At 40.1% G+C, this 15,000-nt stretch overlaps 1 protein-coding gene across 1 annotated transcript in view; it reads right to left on the minus strand.

The window, feature by feature from the left end:
• The window catches only part of LOC138026396 (uncharacterized), a 62,960-nt gene extending 53,138 nt beyond the window's left edge, over window positions 1–9,822 (minus strand). The window contains exons 1-3 of the mRNA XM_068873739.1: window positions 9,692–9,822; window positions 7,634–8,090; window positions 6,359–6,638 (exon numbers count right to left, since the gene is read on the minus strand). Coding sequence (XP_068729840.1) covers window positions 6,359–6,638; window positions 7,634–8,081 — 728 coding nt within the window. The 5' untranslated portion in view covers window positions 8,082–8,090; window positions 9,692–9,822. The remainder of the gene's footprint in view (window positions 1–6,358; window positions 6,639–7,633; window positions 8,091–9,691) is intronic.
• Window positions 9,823–15,000: the final 5,178 nt, after the last annotated feature.

Below are 15,000 nucleotides of genomic sequence, written 5' to 3' on the forward strand. Positions count from 1 at the left end.
AGAGTAATGTTTGAGTTTTAGCTAACCCATAATTAAATATTTGTAACCGCCTTTGGCGCGTGTTTCAGTTTAACTGTGCATTTCACCCAAATATCTGAATCTCTACACAGATGCAGGGTTTTTTTCTTCCCATTTAAGACACTAATCAACCAGAATTGATGTAATCAAAAAATGACATAGCATCCTGTTCGTTGTGAAAGACACAGAAGGTGTCATCAACATAACGCCTATAGAGTAGACGGTGATTCGAATGGTTGAAATTATTTAGCCACGTTTCCTCGTGGAAACCAAGAAAAAGATTAGCTAGGATGGGTGCTAGTGGAGAGCCCATCGCTACCCCATCAACTTGATCATAAAATTTGCCATTAAAAAAAGAAAATGAGTCTTGGCTGTAGTGAATGAGAACAATTTCTTAAGGTCGGATTTTTGGATCGGAAATTAAAAATTAAATTAAGGTCGGATTTTTTGATTCATTTTCTTTTTAATGGCAAATTTTATGATCAAGTTGATGGGGTAGCAATGGTCCCATCCTAGCTAATCTTTTTCTTGGTTTCCACGAGGAACCGTGGCTAAATAATTTCAACCATTCGAATTACCCTCTACTCTATAGGCATTATGTTGACAACACCTTCTGAGTCTTTCACAGCGAACAGGATGCTATGTCATTTTTTGATTTTTTTTACATCAATTCACGGCACCCTAACATCAAATTCACTTTTGAGAAAGAGAATGATGGTAAACTCTCCTTTCTTGACATACTTGTTGACAACTCTTCGCGTGATTGTGTTTTTTCAGTTTTCCATAAAAAAACTTACACTGGTCTCTTAACTAATTTCTTTAGTTTTACTCCAGCACGCTATAAAATTGGCCTTATCCAAACTCTTATCGACCGAATCCATAAAATCAACAACACCTCCTCCGGCCTTCAAAACGATCTTAATAAACTTCTGACACCTTGAAACGTAATTCATTTCCCTCGCACATTATTGACAGAACTTTCAAGCGGTATCTTGACGGGTCTTTTTCTCAAAAAAGCCGGAACACTAATGATGACAATAATACACATTATTTTAAACTCCCTTTTGTCGGCCATTATTCCAAAATAGCGAAACTTAAACTCCGACTCCGGTTATCGCTCAGAACATCGTCCAAATGTCAGAGTAGTACAAATGTCCCACTCCATTCTCGCTCATCTAACGTTCAGTTTTTATCGCCCCTGTCAGGCTGATTATCGTCACGCTCTGTATCGCTCATCAGCGAGACTTTTTATGGCCTGAACCTCGCCTGCGTCTCGCTCAGAATTTTCGTAAAGGACGGTCTGAATCGAAAGTTCTTTACCTGTATTGTCATACTTGACCACTCATTTGGATTAAATGTGACCCTTCACGCAAAAAGGGGGCTTATGGATTTCAATGAAAACCGGTGCGTGAAATTCACTCTTGGCGTGAAACTAATCACGCCGTGAAATTGGGAGTGAAAATAATATTCACGGCATGAAATAGTGGTAATATTTCACGGCGTGAAATTGGGAGTGAAACTAATATTCACGGCATGAAATTGATCAGATTGTTCAGAAATCAGTCACACCATGATAATAATCTACTGGCACTCAGGACAAAAAGAATGCCTGATCGCAGGGTACGAGAAATCAGTGAAAGCTGATTAACAACAAGAAGAAGAAAAATTTTCATTCCTGAATATTCACGCCTGGAAAATGTCACATTGTAAAGACATTTCTGATGACACGGAATTGTTATAAAGCTCAGGAAAAAGTAAATTCTACCCCCTGAAAGCGACAAAAGAATTGAGAAATCAGTTATTTTTTGCTGGTGACTTTTTCATAATTTGCACTGGTTTGTTGACTTGACTGAAATAGATCAAGCGAAATACAAATCTTTTTGGGATAGATTGTTTTTTTTTTATGGAAATGTTTACTGAAATTGTCGGAGTATTGATGTTTGTAATTATCAGTGACTTATCGCTTTTAGTGCATTTCTCTTGCCGTGCCGTGCAATTTTTCAAGCAAATTATTTGAGGCTAACTTACCAGAAGCGTATACATATTAGTAGTACATGTACAACACTTTAAAAGTAAACAACAATTTAATTTTTTAAAAAAATTGAAATTGCTAAAATGCTGAGCCAAAAGACACCAAAGGTAAAATTAATAAATAAATACTACACGACTCATTTTTTATGTCACAATTTCACCATAACCTAATCTTTTCCAATAGAGCTTGAGAGTTTTTATTCCAATCAATTTTAAGTCTTTTGTGCAAGCGCATAAAAACAAATATTCAACGTTTCAAACCCTTTCCGGCAAAGTTGTGTGCTTTTTAGCAGAGATCTTATTGTGCATCGATTTGGATAGTCTACTGTTCAAAGTTTTAGTATCTACGATTTTTTTTCTTTTGTTATTTCGTTTTCTTTTGTTTTCCCGAAACCACAATATAAAACAGAAAAGTAAACAAAAGAATGGACTCAATCCCGCGGGAGTTGGCGATTCTCTGATAGATAGCCGATTCTTAATTTAGACTTTCACAAACCTTTTCAGGCGGCGTAACATAATGATGGCATGATGTTCAGGGTAACAGATTGATGTTTACGCAAGACGTTCACTTTGTTTCACAGTGTGAAATATTTCTCAGACAATACGACCTGCTTTCACGGCGTGAAAGGGAAATTTCACTCACATTCCATTAATTTTTTACAATTTCATGCCAGGACCATGAAAATAGCCACAGCGTGAAATTTGGAATAGCCCCCTTTTTGCGTGAAGGGTTACAAATGTGTTTAAATAGCCAACAATAACACTTCAAAATAGGCAAATTGAAATTGAAATCTGCCATCTTTGTTTTTGTGTATGGAAACGAGGCTATGACGTCGCAACAGTCAAGGATGTCTCCGGATGACTAAATGTACTTGATGTAAAGAAGAAAACCACAGGCGAGGAAAGCAATACTTTGTAGACTTGAATCTAAATCCAGAGGCTAAATTGTATTCATATTGGCTCCACCTCTGAACAGATTTACCTCGTGGTCATTAAACAGGGTTTTATATGTGAGTTATATGATAAAATGACAGACCCAAACAGACAATATAGCAGTCAGGTTTTCATGTTTGAGGAATCCATTCATGTTTTATTTTTGCCGGCCAACTTTTCTTTAAAATAATTTTAATTTTCCGGTGTAATAGCTTCAGTTTTTTTATTTTTATGTGTTCTCAAGTCTATACACGTGTCTAGTTTCATCCCCCTCGAAAGCGTACACCCCAACAGCGATAATTGTTGATGTGAAAAAGCCTTGCTAGCTTGCGTGTATTGAGCAACATCTGAAAGTTTTGTCCGCTTATTCTAAATTAAACGCTTCCCTGTGTGAAAGAAAACAAATACGTTTGCTGAAGCATCGAAGACGGCTGTCGCTGAAGGAAGAAAGTGAAAAAGGTACGCTTGCCAAATATTTATTTGTCGCATGTTCAAGGTTTTTGTCTTGTTTACATTTGCTCCGGCTGATTTTTGCCGCCCAGTTTGATTGACTAGAAACTCTATAAGTATTAAGTGGTTTGAGTTTCTGTCACACTACATGGCCTACCACCTATTGAACCACAAGACCGTTTACCATATTTCATCTTACATTTGAATTTCTCAAAACAGGAAGGTCACACAACATTGAGAAAGTGATCGGGGATCAAAGAACTTGGTAAGGTCGAACACGTTTGTTGACTATTGCTAGGTCGCTCTCCATGCAAGTCACGAAAGAGGCAACTTCAAAGTGCTCTTGTCACATTTTAACAGGGAACTGGACAAAACGACAATTATTATTTTCGATTTCTTGGGGAAAAGTTTTCGTAATTTAGAGAAACTTTTTCTAGACCATACTGCCTGCAATTGCCCTCTCTGAGATGCCATGGTGGGCAAACATGTCATTCACTGCCATTATCACTGCTTCACTAGTTTTATCAGAGAGGTGAGCCACTTCCGGATGTTTGAAGAAATACATGTAGTCAACCACGAGTAGGTAATCTCTTTCTTTATGCTGCAACTGTGCTCCAGGGTTTCTGAGGGACTTGCTGGGGAATCAAGGGCTCTCTCTTATTGCTTTGTGGATGTTGCTGACAGGGATTGGGATACTAAGTGATCAACTGCAGCATTTACACCAGGCCAAAACACTGCTGTTCCAGCTCGTGCTCTGCACTTCTCTATTCCCAAATGAGCGGCATGTGTTGTAGTTCAATGTGCACAGTAGGGTTTCAGGTTGCAGGCTGCAAGGAATAATTATGCAGTTCCCTTTAAACATCAAACCCTCACAGCAGCTGATCTCATTGGTGTAGTTCCAGTAAGGCCTAGCTTCCACTGGTGTTTCTTCTTTGGTCTGTGGCTACAGACTGATTACAACGTTGTGCAACTGCTGAAGTTCTGGATTCTTTCCGGTCTCTGCGGTCAATTTCTGGAGCATGGTCTCGGACACATGTCCATAACCTGAGGAGATTAATTTTAAACTCACGGGGTTGATCTGCAGCTTCAATAGGTGAGTAAGCTCTGGAGATTGCCTTTGAGTGCATAGGGCGTAGTTCTGAGAATCATCTTTTGTAGACGGAGAGGTGCTTGGGTTTCTTCAAGAGTGTTTCCAAGGTTTTGTCATCCCTTTCAACAATTAGTTCACAGTGCCCATACAAATTATAATAATTATTGTGGAAGTGTTCGCAACCAAAGACAATGGCAAGCATCTCCTTTTCGATTTGCCCATAATTTTTCTGGCTCAGAAGAATAACAGCACCCAAACCTTAAGTTTGGAACTTACATCCACAGACAGAGTCACTGGTTCCTTGGAGCCAAAAAACTTAAGGTGATTCCCTGGTTTTGCATTGCGCAACCTCACTGAGCATAATTCATTGGCACGTTGATAAAATGGCGGGTTTTCATTGACACCAAGCTTAATCTGTGAAAGAATTGCAGCTGTTTTCCTGAAGGAGTACGGTGATCCCCATTTTTTATTTCATATTTTTTGCTGAGAATGGGAAAGAAAGGGTTTGACACTTTGAAGGCTGGACAGACATTTTGTTTGCCAGTGATCAACGTTGTAGGTGCTTCAAGTCAGTTTGAATGGAGTCAAAGTCATCCGGTGATTCAATACATTTGTAACGCTTTGAGCCGTCAGCAAACAGCCAGACGAGTGTGGTTTCTGCAGTAAAGTTTGGCTGGAGGTGACCAATGAGAGAACTGTTGAACCACGTATACCATTATAGCATTGTAGTTTGGTAAGTAGCTTTTTGTGACATACTGAATCATCAGAGCCTTTCTGGGATATCTGTCTGTCTTTCAAAGATGACGTTCTGCCTGGGGTTGCAGTACTGCTCAAATTGCTCATTACAAGGACTTTGTCCAGCTTCTTCTCATCGCCTTTGGGTAACTGGAATGTGTTGAAAACTTCAATGGCGTCCTTGCCAGTCAATGGCGTCCTCGCCAGTCAATGGCATCCTCGCCAGTCAAGTTTAACAATAGTTCAGGGGGCAGGAGGATATTAACATAAGGTGCCACTTTAAAAGGGGTACCTAAAGCACCCGCCTGGTATGTTAGCTACACCATGCTGATGAGGCCCAGCAATGCTGAAATGGCTGCCCATGGCTGCTAATTAACTGGGTGAAATCCAGGTTGTGCACATGCATGATGTGTTGGCATGATGGTGTGTCACCTTGCTTTTTTTGTTTCTTTTCTAACGTTCTATTGGTTGTCTACATTTCTTCGACACGGATATCTGTTGATTGGATTGTTTTAATCTATACTGCGCATGCTCCCGCATAATAGATGTGCATGTACTCATAAAATCTAATAACAACAACAACAATAATAATAATAATAATAATAAGAAGAAGAAGAAGAAGAAGAAGAAGAAGAAGAACCATTTTATTTAATTTTCAAGGTTATTTAGCCCAGCATAAGTGCTCTAATAATTGTGGAGACTACAAATCAAGAGGGAGTCAAATCAAATGTTGGTTTTTGAGGAGATGGAAAACAGGAGTACCCGGAGTTCAACCTCTCAGAGCAGAGTTACAAGAGAACCAACAAACACAACTTCACGTATAATGCATGGCGTCATATCCGGGAATCAACCCTGGGCCACACTGGTGGAAGGCGTTCAGTGCTCTCAACACTGTACCCTGCTCCCAAAACACTAGTGTTGGCCCAGTGCTATTAAGACAAAGAAGGATTCCTGTTTTGCGTCACTTCCACATGTAAAGTAGTCAATCTGCATTTTAACATGACCATTTTTTTAACCCTTTCTGGTGGCGGCCATTCTACACAATGATGCCCCAGTGGAAGTGGCATAATATAACATTGTTTTCAAAAACATTCACCATACCTTATTATTGTTCCATCATTCTGTGTAAGATAAAAAGAGCAGTTTAAACCCAAGCCTCTTAGAGAGTCACAGAATGCCTTCACTGTCTGCTGACAGAGTGGCTTTAGACTCTCATTCAAAATGGAAGCATTCTCACGCTCCAGGAGTCCAATCAAGCCGACCTGGTGGGAGAGAGTTATGCTCATCTCTGGATATGCACATTTGATAACTTCAGCAACTTGTAATTCTTGTTTACCAGAGGCAGGGGAGAAGACTCCAACAATAACAATATTTTTAATGCCTAAAACATACAAGAAGCAGTGTAAAGTACAAAAAATTACCAAAAGAAGTAAGACGTAAGAAGTCAAACATCAAAGTGTCATACAGCAGGGCTCGACACTAACGGTAGCCAACTAGCCACAGACTAGTGAAATTTCAGTTTTAGCTAGTAGATTTTGAGCTTCCACTATTTGCAAATGTGGAAGTTTTTTCGTGGTAGTTTTTACAAATGAATAAAACTGCGCAGGACGAGACTGGCTAGTGCAAATTTAGATTTGACTACTGAAATCAGACCTGATACTAGCAACTAGGCTAGTGAGCTAAAAAGTTAGTCTAGAGCCCTGATACAGAAATGAATAATAGTGTTTTAAATACCTTGCTTATAACTTAACTTTGAGAAAGGTACGGTACTTCGTGCATTCGGGATAAGCTAATCATTAGTCAAGAATAATAAAATAAATAAAGAGAAAACTAAAGAGCACCCAAGCGAGAGTCAAGTGACTGAAATTGTGTACAAAGTCAGGTGTACATAGATTGTGTCAATTTGTATACATTGGCGACAGCAAAAGATCTTGGAATTCTCGAGGGGCATTAAACCCAAGCCTAGCACAAGAGGAAACAATGAATCGGCAATTAAACTGCAGGTTGTGTCAGCAAGCGACAGAAACGTTTATTCTTATCTAATCTTGGCATTCCACGCTAAATACCAATGCTGTAAATGCCTTTTATTGTGCCCCTTAGGGATCAAAACATGCCTTAAAAAGCTCTTTTAATTCTTCATCTCGTCATTTTACTCTGATGAAGGTAAACAGAACATTGCGGAAGAAGTTATGCAGTCAATTCATGTGAATTGACTGCATAACTGTCTAATCATAAACTGAAAGAAATAACCTTCTTTTTAGAAGACACTAAAATCTTAAGATGCAAATCTCTTTCGAATATTTAGCAATCAGAATGTGAAAACCATCAGGCCTAACACCACCCTTACATGTACATTAACAATACAATAACCATCACCTGCTCCATGCAGTTCTTCAGCAATCCCTTTCACCTCCCCTTCATCAACATCAGTAATAGAGGAACAATCATACTGGTAGCCTCCATTGAGAAAAAAATACTTTCCACCGATCAATTTTCTCAGGTCAGCAGGAAAATCACAAAAGGGTGGCAAAGCTACAGTAGCTGGTCCACATAACCTGAGCACAGCCACCTTAGCAAGTCCTTTTCTTTGTACAACCGCATTGACAAAATGTGTAGTGCCAATATTTACCCTGCCAACATACTGAGCTGGATTTGGGTGATAACCATGGGGGAGCTTCTGTAAAACTGATTTAATGGCCTCAGTTACACCAGAATTAACATCTACAGTTGTTGGAACCTTTACTGAACACATCATTTCCTTCTTCTTGATGATTACTGCATCAGTATTTGTTCCTCCCACATCTACTCCAATGCAAAGCGACATTATTTACACCTGAAAAAGAAAGGAACTTTAAGTGACTCATTCTAGCGCTGGAGCACTAATTGGGGACACTTTGCACTGAAATTAACAAGCAACGCAAATCAAGATATTTCAACCTTATATAGCTTTATATTAGAAAGAAAACCGACCAAACACTAACAACAATAACACCACTAGCAAATGTGGTTCTCGAAGCATTGCTTTGAAGCGGCGGATTCACCTTTTAACTTCTTGATGCAAACATGATGCTGCACTTCTCGAAATTTAAAATCCACCAAATAAACGGACCCAAATGTCCCACTTTTAAGCTCTTCTTTAATTTTTACTGAACTCCATGACAACTCTGGAAACTCAAATGCACGTCGTCGTTTTTTAGTCAGAGATGGAAGCTTAAAAGAAGTCACCATCTCTTTCCTCGCACAATCACCTATCTACTCCCGCGCAAAATTAAGATATGCAAAATTTTTTTCGTCAAAGGTCTACCTACAGTGCATTTTTAAAATTCTGGTCTTTTAATTGGCAGCCTGATCGTTTGTTTGTCACGTACACTTTTGTTTGATCCACGTTTGCCCTAGTAAAATTACCGATTCCCGTAAAACGTTGGAAATTGGTCTGGACCAGCTCCTGTGTATTAACATGTTTATCATTTAAGAAATAAAAAACGCGCCAAGTGCATTGTTGAATTAAAAATAAGCACGAGGGAATTTTTTTTTTGAACACGAGAGAATGCCGAGAATGCTTACTAGCGGTAATTACTTCTTGAATGTTCTTAAAAATTCCCAAATGCTATTATTACTCAACAATGCACGAACAAAGATTGTTTTTTTTCAGTACTTATTTAAGCGTCAAGTGATAAAATAAAATGAAAATAGAATAAAATAAAATAATTAAAATGAACATGAGTAGTCAAAGAAATCAACAAATCAGCACTTGAACTATGCTATCATGTTTCTATAAATCCACCTTTTTCAAATCCATGTTTTACAAATCCACCTTTTACAATCTATGTTTTACAAATCCATGTTTTACAAATCCATGTTTTACAAATTCATGTTTTACAAATCCACCTTTATATTTTACAAATCCATGTTTTACAAATCCACCTTTTACAAATCCATGTTTTACAAATCCATGTTTTACAAATCCATCTTTTGCAAATCCATGTTTTACAAATCAAATCCAGTCCATGTTCTACAATATGCCTTGGTTGAGATTAGATTACATCAATTGATGCAAAAGCATGAAGCCAAAAAGTCACATTCACATTAATTTTAATACTATAGAGAAAATCAGCACCAAGAAACTACAAATGTATCATCAAGGCGAACTATTTTCTTGGAAGAAAAAATATCACAACGCAGTACGAAGGTCCAAATCTGAGTCTCATAGAACAAAAACCATTGCTAATTGAAATCTTACTCACTCATTCACTCACTCACTCACTGCAGGGCTTCTGATACTATGCGATTTCGCAACAAATCACATAATCCATGAAAAATCGCAGAATTTGTACAAAATCGCACAATTTAAGAAAAAAAAGAGCAAAATCTCGCTGTATGTTAAGTTCTCCAATGATTTAAACGTTTTATCTTTCAAAAGGTATCAAAACTCACCTTGGTGACAACAAGCGTACTTTACTAACCAGGACGTGACGGTAGACGTGACGCAGTTTTGAAACACCGAAACGGAGAAGGGCCCGGGGCGACAACGCCATCACGAGCGCAGGAAAAAACAAAGTTACGAATGCGAACACGACGACAGGCAAAGCGGTGCAAATCCTTCAAACTCTGCCAAACACATTTTCGTTTTATAGCTGGTATCAGTTTTACATCGTACAATGGCAACATTCAGGGAAGCACGGCAAGCTTTATAGATGGGAGCATTAATGGTAAAGAGTTTGCCCACAGGCTCCCCACAGTTTGTGTCTGTTTGTGTATATGGAGAATTGTATGGGAAAATCACCGATCGTAAAAAAATTGTATAAATAACTATCTCATTTGAAATAAAGTTTTCCTACCTCAAATGTGTGACGAACTTGTCTCTTTTGCCGAGTTCAGAGCAATTCTGACGCCGTTTAGTGAAGTTATCCGGAAGGCCGTTACTAAAATAATTTGCCTTTGTTGACTGCCCGGTCACAAGTCAACAACGGTCGTGTTGCCAGCGCGCGGTCAAATTCAAATGGACCAATCAGAGTTGAGGCTGAAACCATCTTGCGAGTTTCCGTTGTCGCCAGCCCGCCTCTGAGGAAAGCCGAAGGGGTAAATTTTAAGGCAAAGTTTTCGTTCGTCACGAGTCTTTCGGCCGCCGAAACACATTTATTTGGAGTGAAATTTATTGGGCTTTATGGAACTGTTGTTTTTATTGCGATTCGGGACTTTTCCTGTTGAGGAGAAAACGATTTGTGGAGTGAGGTCTGGCCAGCGATGGATGGAGTGGTCGGCCTTCCTATTTGGGAGCTTTAGCAACTACAACGGCGACGGCAACGAGAACGTCAAAAATTTGCATATTTAGTGGACAAAAACAATAGCTTTGCGCGCGCTGCACGTGCGTTTTTCACTTTTGTCCATTTCTTTGCCGTCGTCAGCAAAACAACAACGTGAAATAGCCAAATTTGAGGTTTTATGGAGGACGTCGGCACTTGCAGATAAATATTCATTTTCTCCCCTAAATTAAGCGTGACTCATATCGGTTTCATTCTTGAGGGACTGTCACACCACTGTCACGTTAAAAAGCTTGGAATAGTCGCGAAGTGATTACAATAGCGCGAATTTATGTTATGAGATGACGTTCTCGTTGCCGTTCCCGTCGTAGTTGCTAAAGCTCCCTATTAGGGAGCTTTAGCAACTACGAATATTTTAGTAACGGCGTTCCGGATAACTTCACTAAACGGCGTCAGAATGGCTCTGAACTCGGCAAAAGAGACAAGTTCGTCTCACATTTGAGGTAGGAAAACTTTATTTCAAATGAGACCTGTATATAGCTTCGGCCGGTGTTACTCGCCGTCAACATCGTTTCGTGCTTTCTCTTTGGGGAGAGCAACAGAAAATAGCGTTTCGAAACCGTAGAGCCACAAAAAATGTTATCTCGTGATCAGAATGTTTTAACCACAGACTGACCTTGCCCACGGACGCCTGAGATCGATAGTACATGAAGTAAGTGGGTATTAAAATGAGACCGGGACAAACTCAAACCGGCATGAGTTCGTGTCGGCCTCCATACATTTTTTTGGTGCGTTTACATGAGACCGGCCTGACAATTAATGAACTCACACCGGTCTGACTTCGTCTCGGTTGCTGGACCAAGACGAGAAATTCTCATACCGGTCTGAGTTCGTACCGGTCTCATGTAAATCACAATTGCAACAAATCTCAGACCGGGTCCAGAAATTTCAAGCCTGTAGGCTTTTGGGTCAACCATATATTTATGAGAAAAAACAAATCGTTTTATCCCGAAACCAGGCACAAAGTATCTCGTCCCATGCTGCAAAAATTTCATACCTGTACAAGTTCATACCGGTCTGAGTTCGTCCCGGTTTCATGTTTTGTGTTTTTTTAATTGGGCGATCCCCCGGGGGAGGTGCAAGGCCCGGAAGTCTTTACAACAAAAAAAGGGAAACAACAGGAATGGGCATCGCCCAGGAAAGGGAGCACCCCCTAAACGGGGCCGGCACACCAAATTCGTCGGGGAGTCGAACCCTGCCTCTCCTACAGAGATAAAAACCATTAAAGGCGAAGAATGCTAATAAAAGACAAAACAACAAAAAGCAATTTAAAAAGGGGGAAGATGAAATAAAAGAACAAGCAATATATACAAGAGCGAAAGACCTAGAAAGAGCAAACGGAGGAACCACCAATGTGACCAAAGACGCCGTTACCACGCCACTGGCGGAGGAAGTCCCGGTCCCATGTAAATACCCCTTAAGTTGCAGGTGTCATAAATTACTCTGTTCCAGTCTCACAGATATGGTTTGTACTATGTTGTTGACTGTCACAAAAGGAGGGGGGGTTACGGGCACCCCCGGACCCCCCTGGCTACGCTCCTGTTCCTTATTGGAAGTATGGTCGCTTCGATCTTTATTCTATGACAGTTGATGAGTGTGAGGCTGAGTTTCGCTTTTTTTAAGAACGATTTTTATTGGGGAAGTTCTTGATATTCCAGACATAACGAAAGCCCCGTTCTTCTGTGTGGACGGAATGGAGGCTTTAAATGTGTTGTTGAAGCGTTTTGAATACCCGCGTCGGTTTGCAGATATGGTACCTGGATTCGGGAGACCATTTCCACAACTTCGCATGATTACAAATCAAGTGATGGACTATGTATTTGATGAATATAGCCCCCTACTCGCACACATAAAAGCAACCATGGCTAAGCATGACATAAAAGGGTGCACATAAAAGGGTGCATGGAATAAAGTCTCAGTCCGTTGTTGCACCAAATGGGCTTCTCGTAAGTCTGTTTGGTCCAGTTAAGGACAGGAGACACGATAGTAGTATGCTAGTTGACTCAGGACTTCTGCAAGAATTATCACGCCGGGTACTCGTTTGCACCGGATGGGACACCCTTATGCGTTTATGGCGACCCTGCGTACCCTTTGCGTGTCCATTTACAAGGGCCCTTCAAAGGCGCTGATTTGACACCAGCATAACCAAGGGAGTTTTTTAAAATCTGTTTTCGAATAAATGAAGTACCATTTGTTGCTTTTATAGCAGACTGAAAATGCAAAATTTTATTGCAGTTTACGCGACAGAATACAAACTTTTAAACAAATTATTCAACTCTTCTAGCCACAAAATATGTCTAATATGTCAAAAATATAAAAAGCAATTTTACTGCAACGAGTCTGCCATCCAATGAGATAACAATAACTGAAAAAATAACGGAAGGCCGGCTCCTCGGCACAAGAAAAATGCGGTGCCACTATTGAAATACAAATACTGATCGCTGACAGAAAACGTTTGTCTTGACTCTTTGCTGGCAAGGTCGTCCAACAAACTCATCAGAAAACACCCCCTTCATTCATTCACCCTACCCCCTTCATTCATTTGTTGTTCAACCGCTGCGACCACTAACCTTGTGCTCTAGTATTTTTAAATCCACAGATTTCTGAAGAGGAGAAAATTCAGCTTCCAAATCGGCACCCTTAATCCTCACGGTATTAACGAACGCTTTTCATTTAACTAATGTATTCCTATTTTTCACGTTGTCATGTTAAGAAACTCACCGAGCAGCTATGCCAGGAAACCACCGTAGCTCCTACTCTAATAGAAAAACTACACATAACCCACAATTCCTCGATTCGCTCTGACGAAGGGCTAGCGCTCGAAACGTCAGCTTTTAGAATCTCTGAACGGTGGCCAATTTACATTATCAACTCCGTTGACAAAACCCAATTTTTGTTTATTACTTCCCCACCGACGCAGCACCACAGTTTCTTTAGAAACTACCCCCTTCATTCATCAGTGCTTTAGTCTGGTCTTGTTGCTGCCTCAACATCAGTTGTTGTGATGCGAGGAGTTGCCGCTGCTGCGGTGGGTGTTGCTCTTGCATCAGCGGCATCATTTCACTTTGTTATTGCTGAAACTGGCGTTGCTGGTCAATGCTCGCTTGTAGACGTTTTGCATCCAAACCCTTTTCCGCTTTTTTCAGTTGGAGTCCCTCAAGTTTAAGTTCCTGGTCTTTTCCCGCCTTTTTTGGACAGGAATAACACGGTCTCGCTGCCACTTCTTCGTTAAAAAAATATGTACAATTAAAAATTTATACATAGAACTATGTAAACTACATTAACTATCTTACTCAATATCATATAATAAAAGCTGCTTTCCATGAACGCCGTGTTTAGAATAATGGCTTAGATAACCTCTTTAATCAGTCGTTTGAATTAATTGATTGAGGGACTCTGCTTTCCTTAGTTCTAATGCGAATGGCAAACTGTTCCACAAAACTGCGCTTCTAAATAACTATTAAAGCTGTTTTTTGTAGTAGTTTGTGCGCGGTTGCGGAACATTTACCTTATTCACAGAGTCTCTCAAACAATAACCAGAATCGCAATGGACAATTTTCGAGCAGAGATACTCAGGTGCTAGTCCCTGTAGGGACTTAAATATCATTGTTTCTCTTTCAATTTGCCTTTGAGAGACTAGGGATTTCCATCTTAAGAGTTCATTTATTTCCCATACAAAGTCTTATAACGCGTTTAAATTCTCAAGGGCTGTCTGTAGTGACGCGAGCTTGGGCTGCCTATGCTCGCATCAACAAGGCAACTACAGCCGCAGCAACAGATATACTGCTGGTGGACGTCGGAACTCTGGCAATCAAAGTCATCGCTTTAGCCCCAATCAGCGTGGACGAAATGTTTTTTTGTCCAAGGGTTATCCACCAAAAAGCAGAATGAAAAAAGAGGGTGCAAACTGCCTCAAAGCAAAATTATTACACATGCAATATATCCAACTCAACTGCCACCTACATTGAATGATTTCCCCCCTGATGTTGGTTTGATAGTTGGCCATCAGCCGGTTTTTAACGCGGGTAGACTTGTTGAGTTTATCCCCATGTGTCGTGAGATCATGTCTGACCCTAACATACTACAATATGTACAAGGGGTTAAAATATATTTTATCGAAGGTATTGTACCTCGCCAACAGGCTTACCGGCCAAGTGTCTTTAATGGCCAACAACATGAAATTGTCCAAAATGACATTCAAAGTCTTCTTTTGAAAGGGGTGCTCAGAGAATCACACTCTGAGACAGGGGTGTTTGTGTCGACCATATTTTTACGCCCCAAGAATGATGGGTCTTTTCGTAAGACAGTTACTCAACTTTGCACAATAAGGGCCATTTGAGCTCAGGATATATGGATGACTCACACTTGCAGGGAGACACAGTGGAGGAGTGTCAACAAAACATCACAGACACTGCTTGCCTG

The sequence above is a fragment of the Montipora capricornis genome, chromosome 12, assembly GCF_036669925.1.
Source record: "Montipora capricornis isolate CH-2021 chromosome 12, ASM3666992v2, whole genome shotgun sequence".
NCBI lineage: Eukaryota > Metazoa > Cnidaria > Anthozoa > Scleractinia > Acroporidae > Montipora > Montipora capricornis.